Consider the following 16,137-nt stretch of genomic DNA (forward strand, 5'->3'; position numbering starts at 1 on the left):
GGCGACCGATCCTTCATGCTTACCTGGACAGTCATATTTTCCCAGCGAGTCGGACCTGGCCAGTTCCAACGCCTCGGCGACGGACGCCTTCTCCAGCCGATCCAGCTGGCTCACCTCGCTATGATGCCCCTTATAACGCTGACGCGTGCAAGGCGGCCGCTTCATCAACGCTCCTGTAGCAGGCCCGCGCAACGGCACTGTGGTGGCTCAGCAGCCTGCCCAGTACCAAGAGGTGTCTGAGGCGTCGGACGAGGACTTTGGGCCGGGAATACAATGCAACTAGGAGCGGAGCTTGGATGTCGAGGATTGGCAGGAGCGGTCTTGGGGCTCGAGTTGTAAGCCGCCTTTGCAGGTTTGCGAGAAGCTTGATCCCAATAGAGGCTTTAACTGTCGGCGTCGTGTTGGGAGCGACGAAGGGTGCTGAGGGTGAAGGAGAGCCTGAGGTGATTGGGTGATATGAGAGAGGTGAAGATGGTTACATGGGAATCATGACGGGGCATTCGATGGGGACACGGTGACATTCCTATATCGGATGCGTTTACGACTCAGGAATGCCTGGATGCCATAATCCACTTTTAGATTTCATTGGTAATTCCAAATGTTCATGGAATAGCACCAGTCGAATCCTTCTAGATCATTCATTCGTAACACTATCTATAGCAATGGCAAACGGGGATATACAACCAGAAATCAAAACCATGTTCCAGAACGGGACGTCCTCCACTGATGTTGCTTTCCCTCCTCAGCCACATGTACACGCTGTGCGCCGTCCTCGCCCTCTCATGCAGCCTTCTGCACCCGTCGCTGAACGCATCAAAGCCTCCTCGCAAGCTGTCATCCCTCACATAAAACTCTGCGCCATCTTCGCCAAACTAGCCAACCCCCCAATCGAACTCGCCACATTCTGCAAGTTCATCCCGCTCCCGCCGATCCCACCCCCAGCACCTCCCTCTCTCCCGTATCCCTCACTCCCATAATACCCGCCCTGATGTCCACCCCCGCTATACCCACCACCGCCCCTCGCTCCCTGCGCGCCTCCCATATCTGGCAGATTGACGCCAAATTTGCGCGCGAGCTTTGTCAGCACGCCCCCGCTAACGAGCGGCATGATGACCATGAAGAAGACCTTGAAGGGGTGCCGCCGCGCGTACGCCCACAGGCGGTGCAGCAGCTCGCGGAACTTGTGGTACAGGTATTGGATGTAGCCGTCGCGGGGTGAGCGCTTGTAGCGCGAGGTCGAGGCGTGGTGGCGGCTGGAGGAGGAGTACGAGGACCCGGCGTAGGAGCGGGCATAGCCTGGGCGCGAGGACGAGTGGTGTCGCGAGGAGGAGGAGGAGGAGCCTGTGAACCAACCCATTGTGCAGGCGGGTGCGCGTGTGAGGCGCGGATGCGTGGGCAGGTTTGTATGGGACGAAGGGGCGAGTGTGCGTGCGTGGCGTGCTTGCGATCAAGCTGGGCGCATGCGACGGTGGTGCTTTCCTGCGCTGTCGCAAGGAGGGTGCGTCTTGCGATTCGGGCAGCAACTCGTCCAGCCGTAACCCAACTGCCAGCGCTCTCCTACTCGCCTCCGGTCAAAGTGGAGCAGAGTCGGGCTGCGACGCTGCAGTCCCTCGCTGTTGTGCGTGTCTGTCTTCTCGAGCTTCGTCCCAATCAAACGGTCGGTCGAAGAAACAATGGCCAGGCAATGCGATTCGCGTCGGCCGGCGGCGGTGTATCGATAGCAGAGAACAGGCGGAGGTGTCGCTTGCGGCGGGAGATCGCAGCAGCGAAAAGGCGCGGTGCAGAACGGGTGGAGCTTGGATGGAGCTTGCGACGACGCCAGACGGGGGTGATCGCCAGGCCGCAGACCGCTCTTTGGGGGGCTGGGGCTCGGCCGTGCATGCAGGGTTCGCGCGGGCCAAGCGCCGAAGGATCCATGCAACATGTTCTGCGTGAACCATGTTCGACGTGGGGCCGCCGCGTTGTTGGGCGGGGATGCAGTAGCACGTTTTCCTTGTGCGTGCATGTGTTGAGTGTGTGGATCGATGATTTTCGGCCAGCACATGGTGAAGCGGCGACATGTTGAAGCAACTGTGATGTGGTCCGCAGTGGAACCCGCTATCCAGGTGCGGTGCGGCCCGCTCGACCCTTTGCTCACATGTCCAGGTACTGTACTTCATACCACGAAAGTATAAGCATGAATTACAAGTGCGCTATCCAGATCGACCAGCCATGTTCGAATCGTATCCTACATACATCAACATCACCCCCAGTCCCAGCCATATCCCTATACCTGCAGATCCAAATAATAGAAAGAAAGAATTACTGCGTCGCTGCGATCCATGCCAACATAAAAATGTAGCTCATGCAAGTATGCATATATGCAAAACTACACCGCACAAAACCTTTACCGCCTGAAGCTTGAGCTCAGTCCTGAAAAGGCATCAGGAGAATGCCGCCCGCCCATCAGGCCGGCAAAGTCAACGCTCTCGTTACTAACGTGCCTCGGTCCCTGTTGAACCTGTCGTGGCAACGCCGAAGCTGGCTGTTGTGCTCCTGCTTGACTTTGCATGGCAGCGAAAGGGTTTTGCCCTCCCGGTTGGACCGCAGGCGCTGATGCTGCCATCTGAACCGGAGGTGTCTGCGCTTGTTCCGGTCGCTGCGGAGCAAGCTGCGGTCGGTTGTAGAGTGCGAGGATCGAGTTCTTGTCGAAAGGGTTTGAAGATTGCTGAGCATGCGCTTGTTGAGCATGATTGAACTGTGCATAGTTGGCTTGCTGGTTTTGGTAAGGATTCGGAGCCTGTTGGATTGGCGTCTGAGTCTGCTGTTGCATCATGAATGGATTCCCAGTTTGTTGTGGTTGAATCTGAGACTGTTGATGGTACTGCGGCTGCTGCTGCTGCTGCTGCTGCTGCTGATCGGGTATCTGGCCGAAAGGATTCGCATTATATGAAGTCGTAGAAGAGAACATTTGACTTCGAGTCGATTTGAGGAAAGGATTTCCGGGGCTGCTAGGAGAAGACATTGATTGGTATTGAGACTGTGGCGCAGGCGACTGCGATGGCTGGTAAAAAGATGCGTACTGTGGTGGCATTTGCGGCATCGGCGGGGGGGTAAATGACTGTTGGAATGGATTGCTCTGCGCAAATGGTGGGTTGGGTTGCTGAGCGTAGCTGCCTGTCCTGTTCGGGAACAATGGCTGCGGTGTTTGTTGCTGTTGCTGCGGCTGTTGCTGCGAAGACAGTTGCATACCTTGGAAAGACTGTTCCAAGCTTTGCTGTTGCTGTCCGAAAGGATTCGACTGCGCAAAGGTTTGTGGTTGCTGATATATCTGCTGCTGATATTGATTACTCTGTTGCTGGGATGCGAATTGGTAGAATGGATTGGTCGGTGACGTTGGCTGTGTTTGAGAGCCTCCATAATGCGTCTGAATTGGCGCCACCTGCTGCTGCTGCTGCTGGGGCAAGGGCGCCGCATCGAGAGCATCGAACGGGTTGTTCGAGGATGCGGTCGTTGTTGCAGGCATGGTGTGGGCCTTGTTCAACATGAGACCATTGACATCAAGCTTATCTGGCGGAGTCGGTGTACTTCCTCTAGACTTGCCGGGGTTCTGTTCTCCCAGTCTGATCAGCGCCTCCACTGCTCTGTCGAGATTGCCATTGAGTCCCTTCAGCACTGTGGAGTTGCGTTTGTCGTCTGGGAAGCCCATGTCCCGCAGAGTTGCCAACTTGGACTCCAGCCCGTCCCCGGTAACGCTTGAGCCGAAAACTCTGGACGGCTTGTTCACTCGAGGTGGAGACGCATCGTGACCATTGAAGTTGCTTATGCCGGGAGATATGGGAGGCGTAACGCTGTGTTGTGTAGAAGCCTTCCGCAGCCCAAATCCCAGCCCTTTCGTCGGTTTTGGCGGCAGTGGTGGAGGCCTGTCTTCCACGGAGCTGGAGCTACCCGTATTGGACCGCGTGCCTGGCCTCGAATCCGTCATGAACAGTCTCTGCTCGTACTTTTGTCTGATGTATCGCTCCATTGCGCCGTCCACCTCGTCGATATCGATGGGAATCTGCGGCTTCACGTTGCGGGGATTGTACGATTTGTTGGACTCGGTGTTGCCAATGCGCTTCATGTTCTGTGGAGTGTCAGTAGAGACAACGTCAGGTTAGCTGCTGTGGTCCGTACATCGACTTGCGCGCTGTCCCACTTGTCCATGCTCAGCGACTTGACCTTGGAGATGTGCGTGCCGAGCTTGCGATGCAGCGCCGCGCACCGCATGCACAGGAAGATGCCCACCTAAGTTCTGTTAGCCGGTGTCCGTGCCTGTAAAAAGCGGCGATTTCGGTGCTCGAGGGCTGCTCCGAGGGCTACGTCGGCGAAGAAGGAATCACGTACGCTCCAACTGGCCCATCCTGCGCATTGTCAGTCGATTGGGCATGAAAGGCGGGGGGTTGCAGCGCTCACCTGGATTGCGCGCTCCGCAGTCGGCACACGTGCTGTTGCCTGGCACATTCTTAATGAGGTCCTGCAGCGTCCGCTCGTTGCGCGCCTGCTGGCGCTTGTTCAGCACCGAGGCCATGCTGTGGTGCTGGCGAGGTGCGGCACGCGCGACCGGCGAAAGGACGCGGAAAGGGAACCGAGAACGTGCGCCGCGTGAGGCGAGAGAGAGTGCGAAGAAGAAACGTGAAGCGTATATCCCAGGCGCCTATAACAAGAGCGCAACAGCCGAATCTATCGGCGAAGGGCGGGATTCATGCTGGCAGCAAGTCGAGGGTCATGGAAAAGGGTGCGGCATCACCTTAAAAAGGCTAGCCCGGGGTTCAGCACAACGTGGAAAGCACGCACTGATGCACCCTGGGAAGCTGCAACCCAACGCCATGGCACCACGTTGGACATACAGACGCCGCGCGCTTGCACATATTGTATTATACGAGCCCGACGCCCTCTCTGGTACGCAGTCCGAGTACTTGCTATTGAATCATCCTGCAAGTTCGCGGCGCTGAAAAAGGAAAAGACAGCGCCATTCTGTGGTAACTTCCAAAGTTGTGGGGCATATTGTCGAACGACTCGTACCCGTCTTCTCCGATAGTCCACTCTGCTTCACGCCAGCCTCGCCGGCTGTCTATCCCGCAGCAGCCGCTCCAAACGTCATAGGAGCCTGTCAAAGCGACTTCCAATACTTTGTTATTATACAGTAATCAACAAGTCCAATGCGTCTCGTGAAGACGTGATCCAGGACTGTACTGGTCTTGCTGTGTGAGTAAATAGGTGCGTTGCTCAGACTTGAGCGTGCGGTAGAGAGGCTCGTGGGCATTATGACCATCCAACAGAACGCTTGCGTGATACATACATCATTCAATCCAGCTATTCGAGCTGCTCCCAGGACCGCTACATACCTATGGTAGAGATGCTCGCGAAGTGGGGTGAACATAGTATCCTTTCCGGTATCGCTGTCGTCGGACGTCAACATGTCATCGTCGGTCGCTGTCCTGTCAGCTACCCAAAGCTGAGTCGAACGGAAGGTTCAGAAGCTGCTGAGATGCATGAACTCAAACACATGCCTCCAATTCGGTTGCTAGAATATACTCTCCACAAAGTTACCATTAGTACCGTCTGCTGCACGGCTGATGCATTGAATATCCCTTACATGAGAAGAAAATCGTAAATCTAGGTTCATTATGCCAAAATTATCGATGTACAGTTGACGGGTTTAAACAACAATCGCTTGGCGGGTTATAGGTTGACATGTTTGAATAGTTTCACATTGGTTTCTGAGACTACCTGCAGCTGTAATCGCCCAAAAAAAGATGTGTTCGCAGTATTGTGTCGAGTATGACTGTGATCTATGCTAGGTTGTTGTTATTTCGTTTTGAGGCGTTGGGACGAGTAGCATAGGACGAGTAGCAACTAGACACTTGAGCGATGCAATTGTGGAAAGGCGCCACGAGGCTCTCCTGGGTCCTTCTCGCGCTTGCGGACACCAGGAGCATCCAATATCATCCGTTCGCTATGATGCAAATCAATCGTACGAGAACGCGTTCATCATGAAGCCGCCAACTTTTCACAGCGCGCGTTAATGCGTCCGACGTCAGAGATAATGGAAGCCCAATAGGTGCATCTCGATCAACAGCTTCTCTGTACAGCGCTCCCCCAGGAGTGAGAGATCTTTCACGCGTGGTCGCATTATGCGTGGTTTGTCTGGAATGCAGGTACACCTCGACTTTACAGTGAAGAAAGCGTCGAAGCCTAAATATGCCAGTGGTATTCACTCTAGTACGGCAATATGACTAACCATCCTATCGACGAGTAATGGCAGTTGATTATCCGTTCATTTTCGTTATGAAATGTGTGTGAAGAGGGAAAAAGCCGCGCGCTCGCAGAGTTTTAGCCTCGGGCAGGAGTAATGGTCGGCCCGGAATGCTTGGCGTTTCCCTTACCTTATTGACTTTTTCTCTTCGCCAACAAGCTCTCTCCTTCACGCACATCGCGCAACCTCAAGCTTACATCGAGCGTGCCGACCTGGAAATGATAAATGTATCGTCATGAAGGTTAGGCAGCTCGTCGCTTGCGCTCGTATTGCGACCCCACATTAAAACTGCGTCGTGGTTCAGTCTTCTATGGCCTCGAAGCAGGGTACCGACGGTATCATATCGCAAGTGGGAGAGCGAAATTGGTTTTTAGCAGGACCGTGTCTTCTCCACCCCATTCATTGCCATTCACACGAATGTGTGGGACTAAAAAAGGACATACATCTCTTCTTATACGCTCGTCGTTAGTGCGGTGCCGTTCATCGTCATCCTACCACCTCCAAGCTCCGAACACGCAGTCTTATAGGGTGGTGAGCGTAGATGCGGCACTACCGTTGGATTCAGGGAGAAGAGCTTCAGCCCCTGGCTTTCGCGGAGGGCCTGTCTCAGCTCGGAGTTTGTCGTGGAATCCGGAATCCTGAAAGTGGCTCGTGGGCTGCTGTTCGCACGATGCGGCGCGAGCTCTGAAACCACCCGGAGGTAACCTCGTGGCTGGTGGATTCCCACGCGGGAGCTGTCTGATTGCGAATAGATTAGAGTGCTTATTGTCCTGCTTCCTATGCGTTCAAAAGAGGCTCAGCCGCACTTTAATGCTTTAAAGTGCTGATGGTGGTGAGGGGAGCGAGCATCAGGATCACGTCTCCACGCTGCATCTGTGGCTGTGCCCCGCCACAACTCCATCTTCTACACCGCAGAGCTATACAGAGCTATGGCACCATGCGACACGAGGCAAGGGTTCTTCTGTTGTCAAAGTCAGCGTCGTGTTGGCGTGACTCAGCCCGTTGCAACCTTCAACTGTACTCAAGTGCTGAGGATCGATATTGTGGCGCAGATCACGGAGGCGGGCGCGCCTGCCAGCTGTTGCTATCCAGCAATTTGCGACAAGATCATCTCACAGTCGAGTGGGAGAGCACAAGCCCTATCTGGGCGCTTCCGTGCCCAGTGATGGGCGGTGGCAGACTCGCGGTGGAAAGTCGTGCCGAGCTTACGGACTAGGGGATTCACCAGTGCTCTTCCTCTTCTTGTACCTGAAGATGGGAAACCCGACAATGCCAGTGTGTGGGATTTTGACGATGTAGCAGGCATTGCAGGGCTATGAAGAGGAAGTCCCTTGTCAATCAGCGCTTGCACCCAACTCGATTCCTGTGCGAGTGCTTGTCTTCTACTTTGCCGTTTCGATACAGCTATATGAGTCATGAGAGCTTCTGAGCACACGACGATACATTACAGCTATTTCCTGGTTCTCTGTAAAGTTCACTTAGAGTTTTCCGGCTTTGTCATGTCCATGGTCTATGCAGATTCCGGCCGCCATCCATTCCTCTATCGAGCCAACACAAAGATCCACACGCTTGATTCGTGCAGTGCAAGGAGAGCGATGCCCGTTAGGGTTGATATAATTAGCATTGTACCATATATGCAATTGTACTGCGCATTCCCGAAGTGACCTGCGGGCCGCGGCGTGGATGTGCCCAGTTGTGAAACTACAATAGCGCAGATGAAATCGCTAACACCAGGTACAATTATTCATTGGCAGCCCTATACGGAATCTACATATTCGCTACGATTTCGATGTCCCCATTCATGTGATGTTGAGGGTGTCGGTGATTCACATCAAACAGAGTTCTGCCTACCTTTATATCCGAAAGACTATACGCTGAGGCTAGTATCTCGGCAATTGTGTGGCCACAGGCATCGGTCAATTCGTGACTCATTTGGAGGTAGTACATATCTGGTCATGTGGTTAACCGTGCAAATGTGCACTCATGGCCGAGACATGGCGACAGCGTCGATTCACCCCCAGGGTCAGGGTTCGCAGGGCTGAAATTCTTCACTGTGCCTAAATCAGTAGCTATTATTTGTATCCCAAAGTTAATTGTGTTTCCAGCTATATTGATTGAAAGCAACATGTCACCGCGTAATTTGGATGCAAGGGCAAGGGCGAGGCCCAGCTGTGCAGACAGAGGGGAACGAATTTGGACAGGTCCCCGCTACTCTAACACATTGGAGGCTTTAGGAACAGCATACCAGAGGGAATTCGAGATTCGCAAGACCTCCTTTGTCGAGGTAAATTTGGAGAATACCTATGGTAGTAGAATAACTGGTGCCTAATCTGAATGTATTTAACATGCTAAACCAATGGGCCGGCAGACGGGCGGTTTCATTACATTATTCGCTTTATTCACTATCGCTCGAATGCGGATTTTTTTTCCTCTGGCACATGGCACCTGTACGTACGAGTGAGCAGCTAACGTAGGGTCCCGTACCCGCCACTATGGGTCTTTGAAGATCTGACACACTTTACACCTGTCAGCCACTTTTTATTCATTGAGCAGTCATATGCTGGGAGCCAAACACTGCCTCTCAATATCCAGTCCTCTTCATGTTAAACAACAGCTGCAAGATTGGAACCGCTTGGGTCACTTGTTCAAGGAGGTATTCAAGAAGTATAGAGGCGGTGTGGCGGGTATCGCAAGGCAGAATCTGCATGTTTTTAGTAAAATATGGCGCTCTCTCCGCTTCATTACAAGACTCGCTGCTTGATGATGCAAATGATCGTGGAAAGTGTTGTCGGTGAACTCGCTCGCTGTTGCAGTTAGCACGCCGGCTTAGCCACCACAACCTCCCCTGCTGTCCAATCATAATTCAATGCAGGCGGCACTAACGGCAATGGCTCCAAAACGTCACCGCTGTCGCGACCGCATCCAACACTCGTGAACTCCATGCGCCAATGCATGTCCTTACGATTCACCCAGGAGTACACCGACCCTAAAGGCGTTCCCCGCACACCAGTGCAAGCTTCCGGATGTCCCCATGATGTTGTATTTTCGGTGAAGACCGCGCCGCTTCTTCGCTTCTCGCACGGTGTTGCCATCCTAGCCTCAATCCGTCAGAAGCTAGCAGAGCTGCCCAGCCTCAAGCACGGTGGAAGGCAATCACGGCTCATGGTACTGACGTTCCATCGTGTGGGATCAGTGCGCTCCGATGCCAACTCTTTACATGGCCACCTTCATGGCGCGAGGCCTGCGGAAGATCAATAACATCCGAAGGCTGAAGCACAGCCACGTCTCTCGATTTAGGTCACCAGTATAACGTACGCCGCAAACCGTTTATTACACCATCGAAGTCGAAACCAATCAGGCTTAGCATATCCATGGGGTTTACTGCTTTAGTCCAAAGTTACAAGCATCAGTTAATCAGGGCGGTTCCTCCGAATGCCCCTCGACCGACCCTGTAGTAACCGAGAACGAGTACCTGCATCTCGTTACCGTCGGGTTGGCGAGATATGTCGGAATGGCCGTATTGTCACGAACCTGTCACACACACCCTAAACTTCAGCCGCGGACGTCATGCGACTCATAACGTGAGGCAGAGCAATTGGCGCGTATGATCAACCGTGTACTACTAAGAGCGGACGTGAGTTCCTGTTCCTGTGCGTACGGCAAAACTTACACCGCGCCTCTTCGTATCTGACGCTTAGCTACCGTTCACAACAGCAAACGCCCTACAGGGCTGTGGAAGACCAAAGCGGTTCGGTCCCAATCCTAAACCCAGGATCGTGAACTAATACCCATGCAGAACGTCATGGCACTTTGTGCGTATGCTGGCTCAACGGGAGGGCCGAGCTGGCTCGCTCGTTCCCCACGCGTCCTAATTTCGGCCACGCCTGTCCTCGTTGTCTAGTCCATGTATGACAGTTGGCGTAGATGCCTAATATTTCGGTCCACTTGAAGGCACGTATCAATTGAGCCCTGTTCTACCTGCATAGGTGACTAGGACGCTCGCCAATCAGGTCCTCTGTATCGTGGGCAGCCTCAAGCCGGCAACCATTTGAGTCAAGGGTGTTCATCATTCATCGTCTAACCCCGATCCAACGGACTCTGCCGTCATCTACCTAGGCGAGTCGCGTGGGCCCCGCTCGCATGGCTCCAGGGTCCGAATACATAGAGAGCGTTCTGACGTAGAGTCACTGTTCATCCGTCAGTCGTTCGCTCCTCCAACCTTCTCTTCGGGTACAGTTGCGCCTTTCTTTAGTCTTTGATTCAGTCACCTAGCAGGCATCTAGCTCCGCCAGCTGAGTGCAGACTATCTCGTTTCAACTGCGCTGCCTCAAATTTCATCGAGTGTCTCAGTCGCAGTCTACACTTGGCCCGGTGCCAGCCCTATCACCACCTTGCGATGCGGCAGTCTTGAGCCGCTTGTGTAATATATATTCATCAGTCGAGCTTGTGAACCTCAATGCCGCTCATCTCAACACGTCGACACGATCAAACTCTTTATTACGAACCATAAGGTTTCGTCAATCCCATCAGAGAGTTGTGGAATCAACGGCCAACTAGGAGAACAAGTTTTATACGGCATGTCCCAGAATCAAGCAACGGGAAACCAGTCGATAATGTCCACAAGAGGGGGATCCTCGTCATCGGGAAGGGACCAATCGAGGTCAAAGCCTGACGAGTGGTCCGAAGTGAAAGATCCCAATGAACGCAGGAAGATCCAGAACAAGCTTGCGCAACGACGTTTTCGTACGTGCTTAGCTACTCGCAGAGATTTGACACTGCTGACATGGCCATAGGGGACAAAGTTCGAGAGCAGAAAGAAGAGGCAGAACGAGAAGTCGAGAACCAGCGTCGCGCAGGTTCTTCGTACGCCGCCCCGGACCCCGAGAATATCGAACAAAACCGAGACCTCTCTGGTCTTCCGTGGGGTGGCATCTCCATGAAGCACATTGTGGAAACCGGGAAATCTCGAGAGGAGAAATCACAACGAAGTTCCCGTGAGAGCTCTGTATATGCGGCGGCGTCGCGCACCGGCGGCAGCAGTAGGTGAGATGTCCCATGTGTGAGTTGTCTTTATCTCGAATCAGCCTGTGAGAGATGACTTACGCCCCTCCAGAGTTGGTTTACGTCTCACTGATCAATTTGCACGAGGCTATCCTGCCTGGCGATACTTCCCTTACCGTCATCCCGGCTGGGGGTCGAAGTAATACACTCTTCGTCGATTGGATATGTTTCGTTCGGGACAGCGCATTTCTCAGGAGTTATAGTTCTGGTAACCGTTATGTCTTAGGTATACCCGGGGGCGGAAGCGTCGCAGAACAAAGTATTACGCCTTAACAACTATGGCGGTCCCTTTCAGGCAATGGGGAGTTGAGAGTGTAGCTGCTGTGCAGCTCATGATCGGTCATTTTTGCAGCTCACTTTCCTACTTCGATCTTCTCGTGTTTGTTTAGCGCAGCATGGTATTCTTTATCCTCTAATAGTCGCGATCATTGCAAGACATTATCCGCAATTCTGCCCCGGCGAGCAAAGGTCCACATAGTTCACATCGCGCTACTCGATATTTTTAGCTTGGTGAAGTCGTCCATCAGCGTGCGGAGACTCGAGAGAGCCTGAGCGCTTGCGGATGTGTGCCGCGTGCGACGGCACAGAGATCAACACAATGCGGCCGGCTGGACCCTTCGGGCCGGTTTGCTCGTGTACTGCGGATCGCGTTAGAGAGGCCGAGGGTTGATAAGCAGTACATACGCCGCACAAGCCTCTGCAATGCCTGCGCGGGTCCCGTAGAATACCCAACGGGAGCACGTTTGATTGGCTGTATTATTCGAATATTCTGTAACATCGAGCTGGCAGTGGCTCAGCGACTTCTGAAACACAGTATCGAAGGCCACTGTCCTCAGAGTTCAACGTTTGCTTTTCTTCGCATCGCAACTTCGCATGCATCGCTTTGGCGCCCGTAGCAGTCGCTCTCCACATGGTCGCTCTTGCAAGGCGTAATTCAGGTGATCGCAGGCTAATGCGCACGGGAGAGTACACGCCCACCAAAGCTTGACTGTGGCACCCCGGACTCAGTGCGCCTCGCACCGGGCTGCAGATGCGCAGGGGTCGTGAAATCGATTGGCTGCTGCGAGGTCGAAAAGTGACGGCGAGGCTGAGCGCACAGCCCACGACATGTGGCTAGAGACCTCGCCAGAGCCGTCTCACGCACCTCAACCTCACTGTCACACTTCACCCTACAACTCCGCCATTGAAGCGCTTCGCTGCCGGCCCCTCCGCCGTTTTGGGCGGATGTGTGGCTTCTGCAGAGGCTGTCAAGAGCGCGGCAACAGCGAGTGCACAGTCTTGCCGCGCTTCAACGACCGCTGATGCCTTGTCACTGCCTGCTCGGTTCCGTTGTACCACGCATGGAGCCCTTGGAATGAAGTATACAGCGTTGCACAACCTAAGGTCCAACACCCAGCAATATCCACCTGGCCAATGAAGAGTATCTATTAACCAGTCTTCAGAACCCTCTAAGCAGCTGGCGGATATCGGAGCCTGAAGGTCGACTAATCGTCTAGCTCCGTACGCAACAGCCCTATATCAGCGCGTCCCGGCGGCCTGTCCCGCACTATCAGTCCGCGGCACGGTTGCTCGTATTTGTAGAAGCGGGAAGCACTGATTTGCCCATTGACGTCAAGCCATCATACCGCCAGGCATACTCTCTTGCCTTAGCCGCGACCTCTTGGGCACTTGTCCCCTCGAGGCCGTCTATTGGTGAATTAGACCAACTACGACCAGGATGACTACATTTTTCCTTGAGTGTGCACATCAGATTCGACACCCATGCTCGGGCGTAGCGATGAAGCTTTGCTCTTTCAATACCTTCAAGCCCTCATTCGTCCTTGATCAGCCCTGGCGTCAATCGTGCTAATCACGGTAGATACTTCAGCCCCGCCTCTTCCGCCAATACGTAGGGCAAAGACAGTGTGGCCCGGGCCACTCCGAACGCTATGTTGTCTCGGTCATTGGCTTGACCTAACACGTTGCCTACGGGACCTTGTTCTAGCAGCCCCGACCTTGTACATCGCATTCAGCTAGAGTCCTTGATTGTCACCCGCACGATACACGCCGCAGCTTCTGTGGCGTTCAAGGTCAATCTGGCAAGCGCCTCCACGGGAGTAAACACTAGTGCAAGACAGTGCAGGATCAGCTAGGTTTGCGGCGTACACTGCATTGATATATATTCTAGCCACGGCATCCTATTGTCAAGCCACAGCAAGACTTGGAAATCCTTCTCCATGTCGGCAGAAGAGCTCTCTAAGTTGTCGCTCCGTGATACTATGGTCACTACTCGAGCTGGAGCTGCTCGTTTGCGAACAAATCCACCGCAGACTCCGCAGGAATCGCCTACTTCGAGCCCCATCTCTCCGACCCCATCATTGATCGAATCAACCAACGGTCATATCTATGACATCTCGACTTTCGACGACGAGCTGCGCCGGCGAGCCAAGATAGGCCTCGTGAAGGACGACAACAATATCCGGATGCGATTCTGTAGAGAAACAGACGATGGCGCATTCTTTTTCAATCTGGATGATGACATCACTATCAAAGTGGAAGAAGGAAGGGTTCCCAAATGTAGTTGTGGTAACGTGCAGAATGAGAAGGCCTGCAAGGTGCGTATACTGAAAAACTTGGAAACCTACAATCGCTGACCTGCTGGGAAGCACATCTTCTGGTTTATAGGCCAACTGAGCTCAGTTCTACCGACGAATCAGACAATTCAATTGGCAGGAGATGGCTCCAGCGTAAAGAATACTCACCCCGCAGAAGTCCTGAAGATGCGTTCTCTTCAAGCCTTTGCCGATCACTTTCACTGGGTAGTTGAAGGCGAAGACTTGCCGGATACCGATGAACTTATTGACGAGGTAGCCAACATGATGTCATGCTTCGAACCGAACGGTCTCTTGCCTGCCGAATTCAAGAGTGAAGACACGCGAGAGCTGTCAGAACAGTCGCGCATGTTCCGAGAGCTTCGCCCAATCGTCATACAACATGCAATTCGGTACCCGGCCTTCTTCATGCAGCTACAGGAGTTATGCTCGCCTGAGTTCCAGGTGAAAGTCTTCTTCGAGAAGATCAACAAGCGCATCGATGAAGCGTTCAATGCGCTGGACGAATATATTGAGAGGGGACCGACCAACCACCGTACGCCGTCTCTTGATGTTGTGAGCTGTGCCGCCCGGCTTGAGGGATTGGTAGAGAAGATTGAAGAGTATCGTGAGGATTCGCTGGTCTCGAACGCTGGAGAGAGGAGGGACGATACAGAGATCGAGAGATTGGCCGCGCTAGCTTATGTTAGGATGCTGGAAGAAGTCACGAGTCGCAACAATGACGCCTACGCCAATAGCCCCTGGGTCACCACAGAGCCACCAAGCGATCCAATGAGGAACAACCTCTTCGTCCGCTTGATAGGCCCTGCGAGCGAGGAGAATGGGTTCTTTGTGTTGGATAAGCTCCAAGACATGGCGCCACATGTTGTTCGCCATCACGGGGTGGATCTAGGGGAGATTGAGAATCGGGTCCGGAACACGCCACTAACACCGCCCGCGTACCTGAGCGTTTTACGCTCGCTGATCCAGGAAAGCAGGAAGAGAGCGGCATCTCAGAGTGGTGGAAACAGTCCAAAGAGAACGATGCAGTGAGCTTGCACACTACGGCTCAAACCCCGCGCAACTCTACTGTACCTTCGAACATTCCTTTCGCTATCGTTTTGGGTTTCTCATTTGATATGGGTACAGTTCTGGATTTCATGTTTCGAAGTGGCTTGGGTGTTCCTCTGGACGGCTACACGGTAAACTCTGGGTCAGTGCGATACCTCTTCTCCCCTCCTTTAACCGCTTTATCATGTGCCGTCGGGCTCTTTTTCTTCCCTAGCCGGAGTTTCGTTCCAGTTCTGTTATATCTTTCTCTTTCTTACTTGCTTGATTCCATAGGCATTAGGTTGGCTTGTGGTGATAGCACTTTAGACTTCACTTCTTTGGCTGCGCTCCTCTTATCACACCACTCCTTTCCCTGCTTTACAAACCCACTTGTACATACTCATCGAGTTAGCTTAACCCACAGAAATCCAAATGCAGTCTTTCTTTCTGCAAACAGAGACCATGGCGACACTTTTGCAGTTGTCTGGAGGCGCTAAGGGATGACAGAAATGGTGCAGGAACGTCTCGGACGCGTTGCAGACTGAACCAGGTCTCGTAATACTGCATACAAGGGCCGTAAACAGGGCGAGTACAGGGATATGTGCGTCCAAAGGGGACTGCGACTACACCCTAAGCACGACTGGAACCTCTCGGGTAGAGTGCAACTGCAGGTAAGCGTCCAGCTGATGACTGCAGCGGGGAAATGTTATGCAACGGGCGCGGTGCCAAGACGCGGAGACGATTAGTCGTGATGGAAGCGTGCTTCACTCGAGCTAAGAAAGGACCGAGATAGAGCTACTGTATAGGAGTGGACCTGATGCGCATATCGGGCCGTTGCATGGTCCACGATCGCTCGTGGTGTGATACCGGGATGATAGACCGCTCAAGTATCGCGACCAAAGGTGCCTTCTACGTTTGTGGACCACGAGAAACAAGGAGTCAGCCAACATGACATGCATGCTCGCGTGTGTGTCCAACATGCAACACGAGGTGGTTGGACAAAGCAAGCACATCAGGGCACTCGGTCTCAACAGGAAGCGCTGCATAGCGTAGCTGTAGCCTGCGAGGACTCGTGTGCTTGTCGCGTTCAGAAGGCTTTCGGGCCGTTCTTGGCCATCGTTCTCACCCCGTAACTGGGTCCGCCGGGTGCTATGGAAGGCTACAGGCAGACATGGTGGT

At 53.5% G+C, this 16,137-nt stretch overlaps 3 protein-coding genes across 3 annotated transcripts; 2 read left to right on the plus strand and 1 right to left on the minus strand.

Moving 5' to 3' along the window:
• Window positions 1–620: 620 nt before the first annotated feature.
• Window positions 621–4,754, minus strand: CC84DRAFT_1263361 (ArfGap-domain-containing protein). The gene is made up of 5 exons (XM_018185233.1): window positions 4,435–4,754; window positions 4,366–4,382; window positions 4,156–4,266; window positions 2,476–4,105; window positions 621–1,341 (listed from the first exon to the last, which is right to left on the minus strand). The coding sequence occupies exons 1-5, from the start codon at window positions 4,547–4,549 to the stop codon at window positions 842–844; spliced, it is 2,373 nt and encodes a 790-aa protein (XP_018030745.1). The 5' UTR covers window positions 4,550–4,754; the 3' UTR covers window positions 621–841.
• A 6,100-nt stretch (window positions 4,755–10,854) lies between these two features.
• On the plus strand, window positions 10,855–11,324 carry CC84DRAFT_1180402 (uncharacterized protein; the record flags this gene model as incomplete). Its single annotated transcript, XM_018180473.1, has 2 exons — window positions 10,855–11,020; window positions 11,071–11,324. The coding sequence occupies 2 exons, from the start codon at window positions 10,855–10,857 to the stop codon at window positions 11,322–11,324; spliced, it is 420 nt and encodes a 139-aa protein (XP_018030746.1).
• Window positions 11,325–13,320: 1,996 nt separating this feature from the next.
• Window positions 13,321–15,398, plus strand: CC84DRAFT_301069 (uncharacterized protein). The gene is made up of 2 exons (XM_018185792.1): window positions 13,321–13,932; window positions 13,984–15,398. The coding sequence occupies exons 1-2, from the start codon at window positions 13,555–13,557 to the stop codon at window positions 14,959–14,961; spliced, it is 1,356 nt and encodes a 451-aa protein (XP_018030747.1). The 5' UTR covers window positions 13,321–13,554; the 3' UTR covers window positions 14,962–15,398.
• Window positions 15,399–16,137: the final 739 nt, after the last annotated feature.

This window comes from Paraphaeosphaeria sporulosa (genome assembly GCF_001642045.1).
Source record: "Paraphaeosphaeria sporulosa strain AP3s5-JAC2a unplaced genomic scaffold CC84scaffold_12, whole genome shotgun sequence".
Taxonomy (NCBI): Eukaryota; Fungi; Ascomycota; class Dothideomycetes; order Pleosporales; family Didymosphaeriaceae; genus Paraphaeosphaeria; species Paraphaeosphaeria sporulosa.

What these genes read in the sequence shown, in the direction of transcription:
- CC84DRAFT_1263361 (XM_018185233.1), bottom strand. Translation starts at nt 4,549, where the DNA reads ATGGCCTCGGTGCTGAACAAGCGCCAGCAGGCGCGCAACGAGCGGACG. An exon ending in GGGACAGCGCGCAAGTCGAT is followed by an intron (nt 4,106 to 4,155) that starts GTACGGACCACA and finishes GACACTCCACAG; the next exon opens with AACATGAAGCGCATTGGCAA. An exon ending in ACAGGGACCGAGGCACGTTA is followed by an intron (nt 1,342 to 2,475) that starts GTAACGAGAGCG and finishes GTTGGTTCACAG; the next exon opens with GCTCCTCCTCCTCCTCCTCG.
- CC84DRAFT_301069 (XM_018185792.1), top strand. Translation starts at nt 13,555, where the DNA reads ATGTCGGCAGAAGAGCTCTCTAAGTTGTCGCTCCGTGATACTATGGTC. An exon ending in AGAATGAGAAGGCCTGCAAG is followed by an intron (nt 13,933 to 13,983) that starts GTGCGTATACTG and finishes CCTGCTGGGAAG; the next exon opens with CACATCTTCTGGTTTATAGG.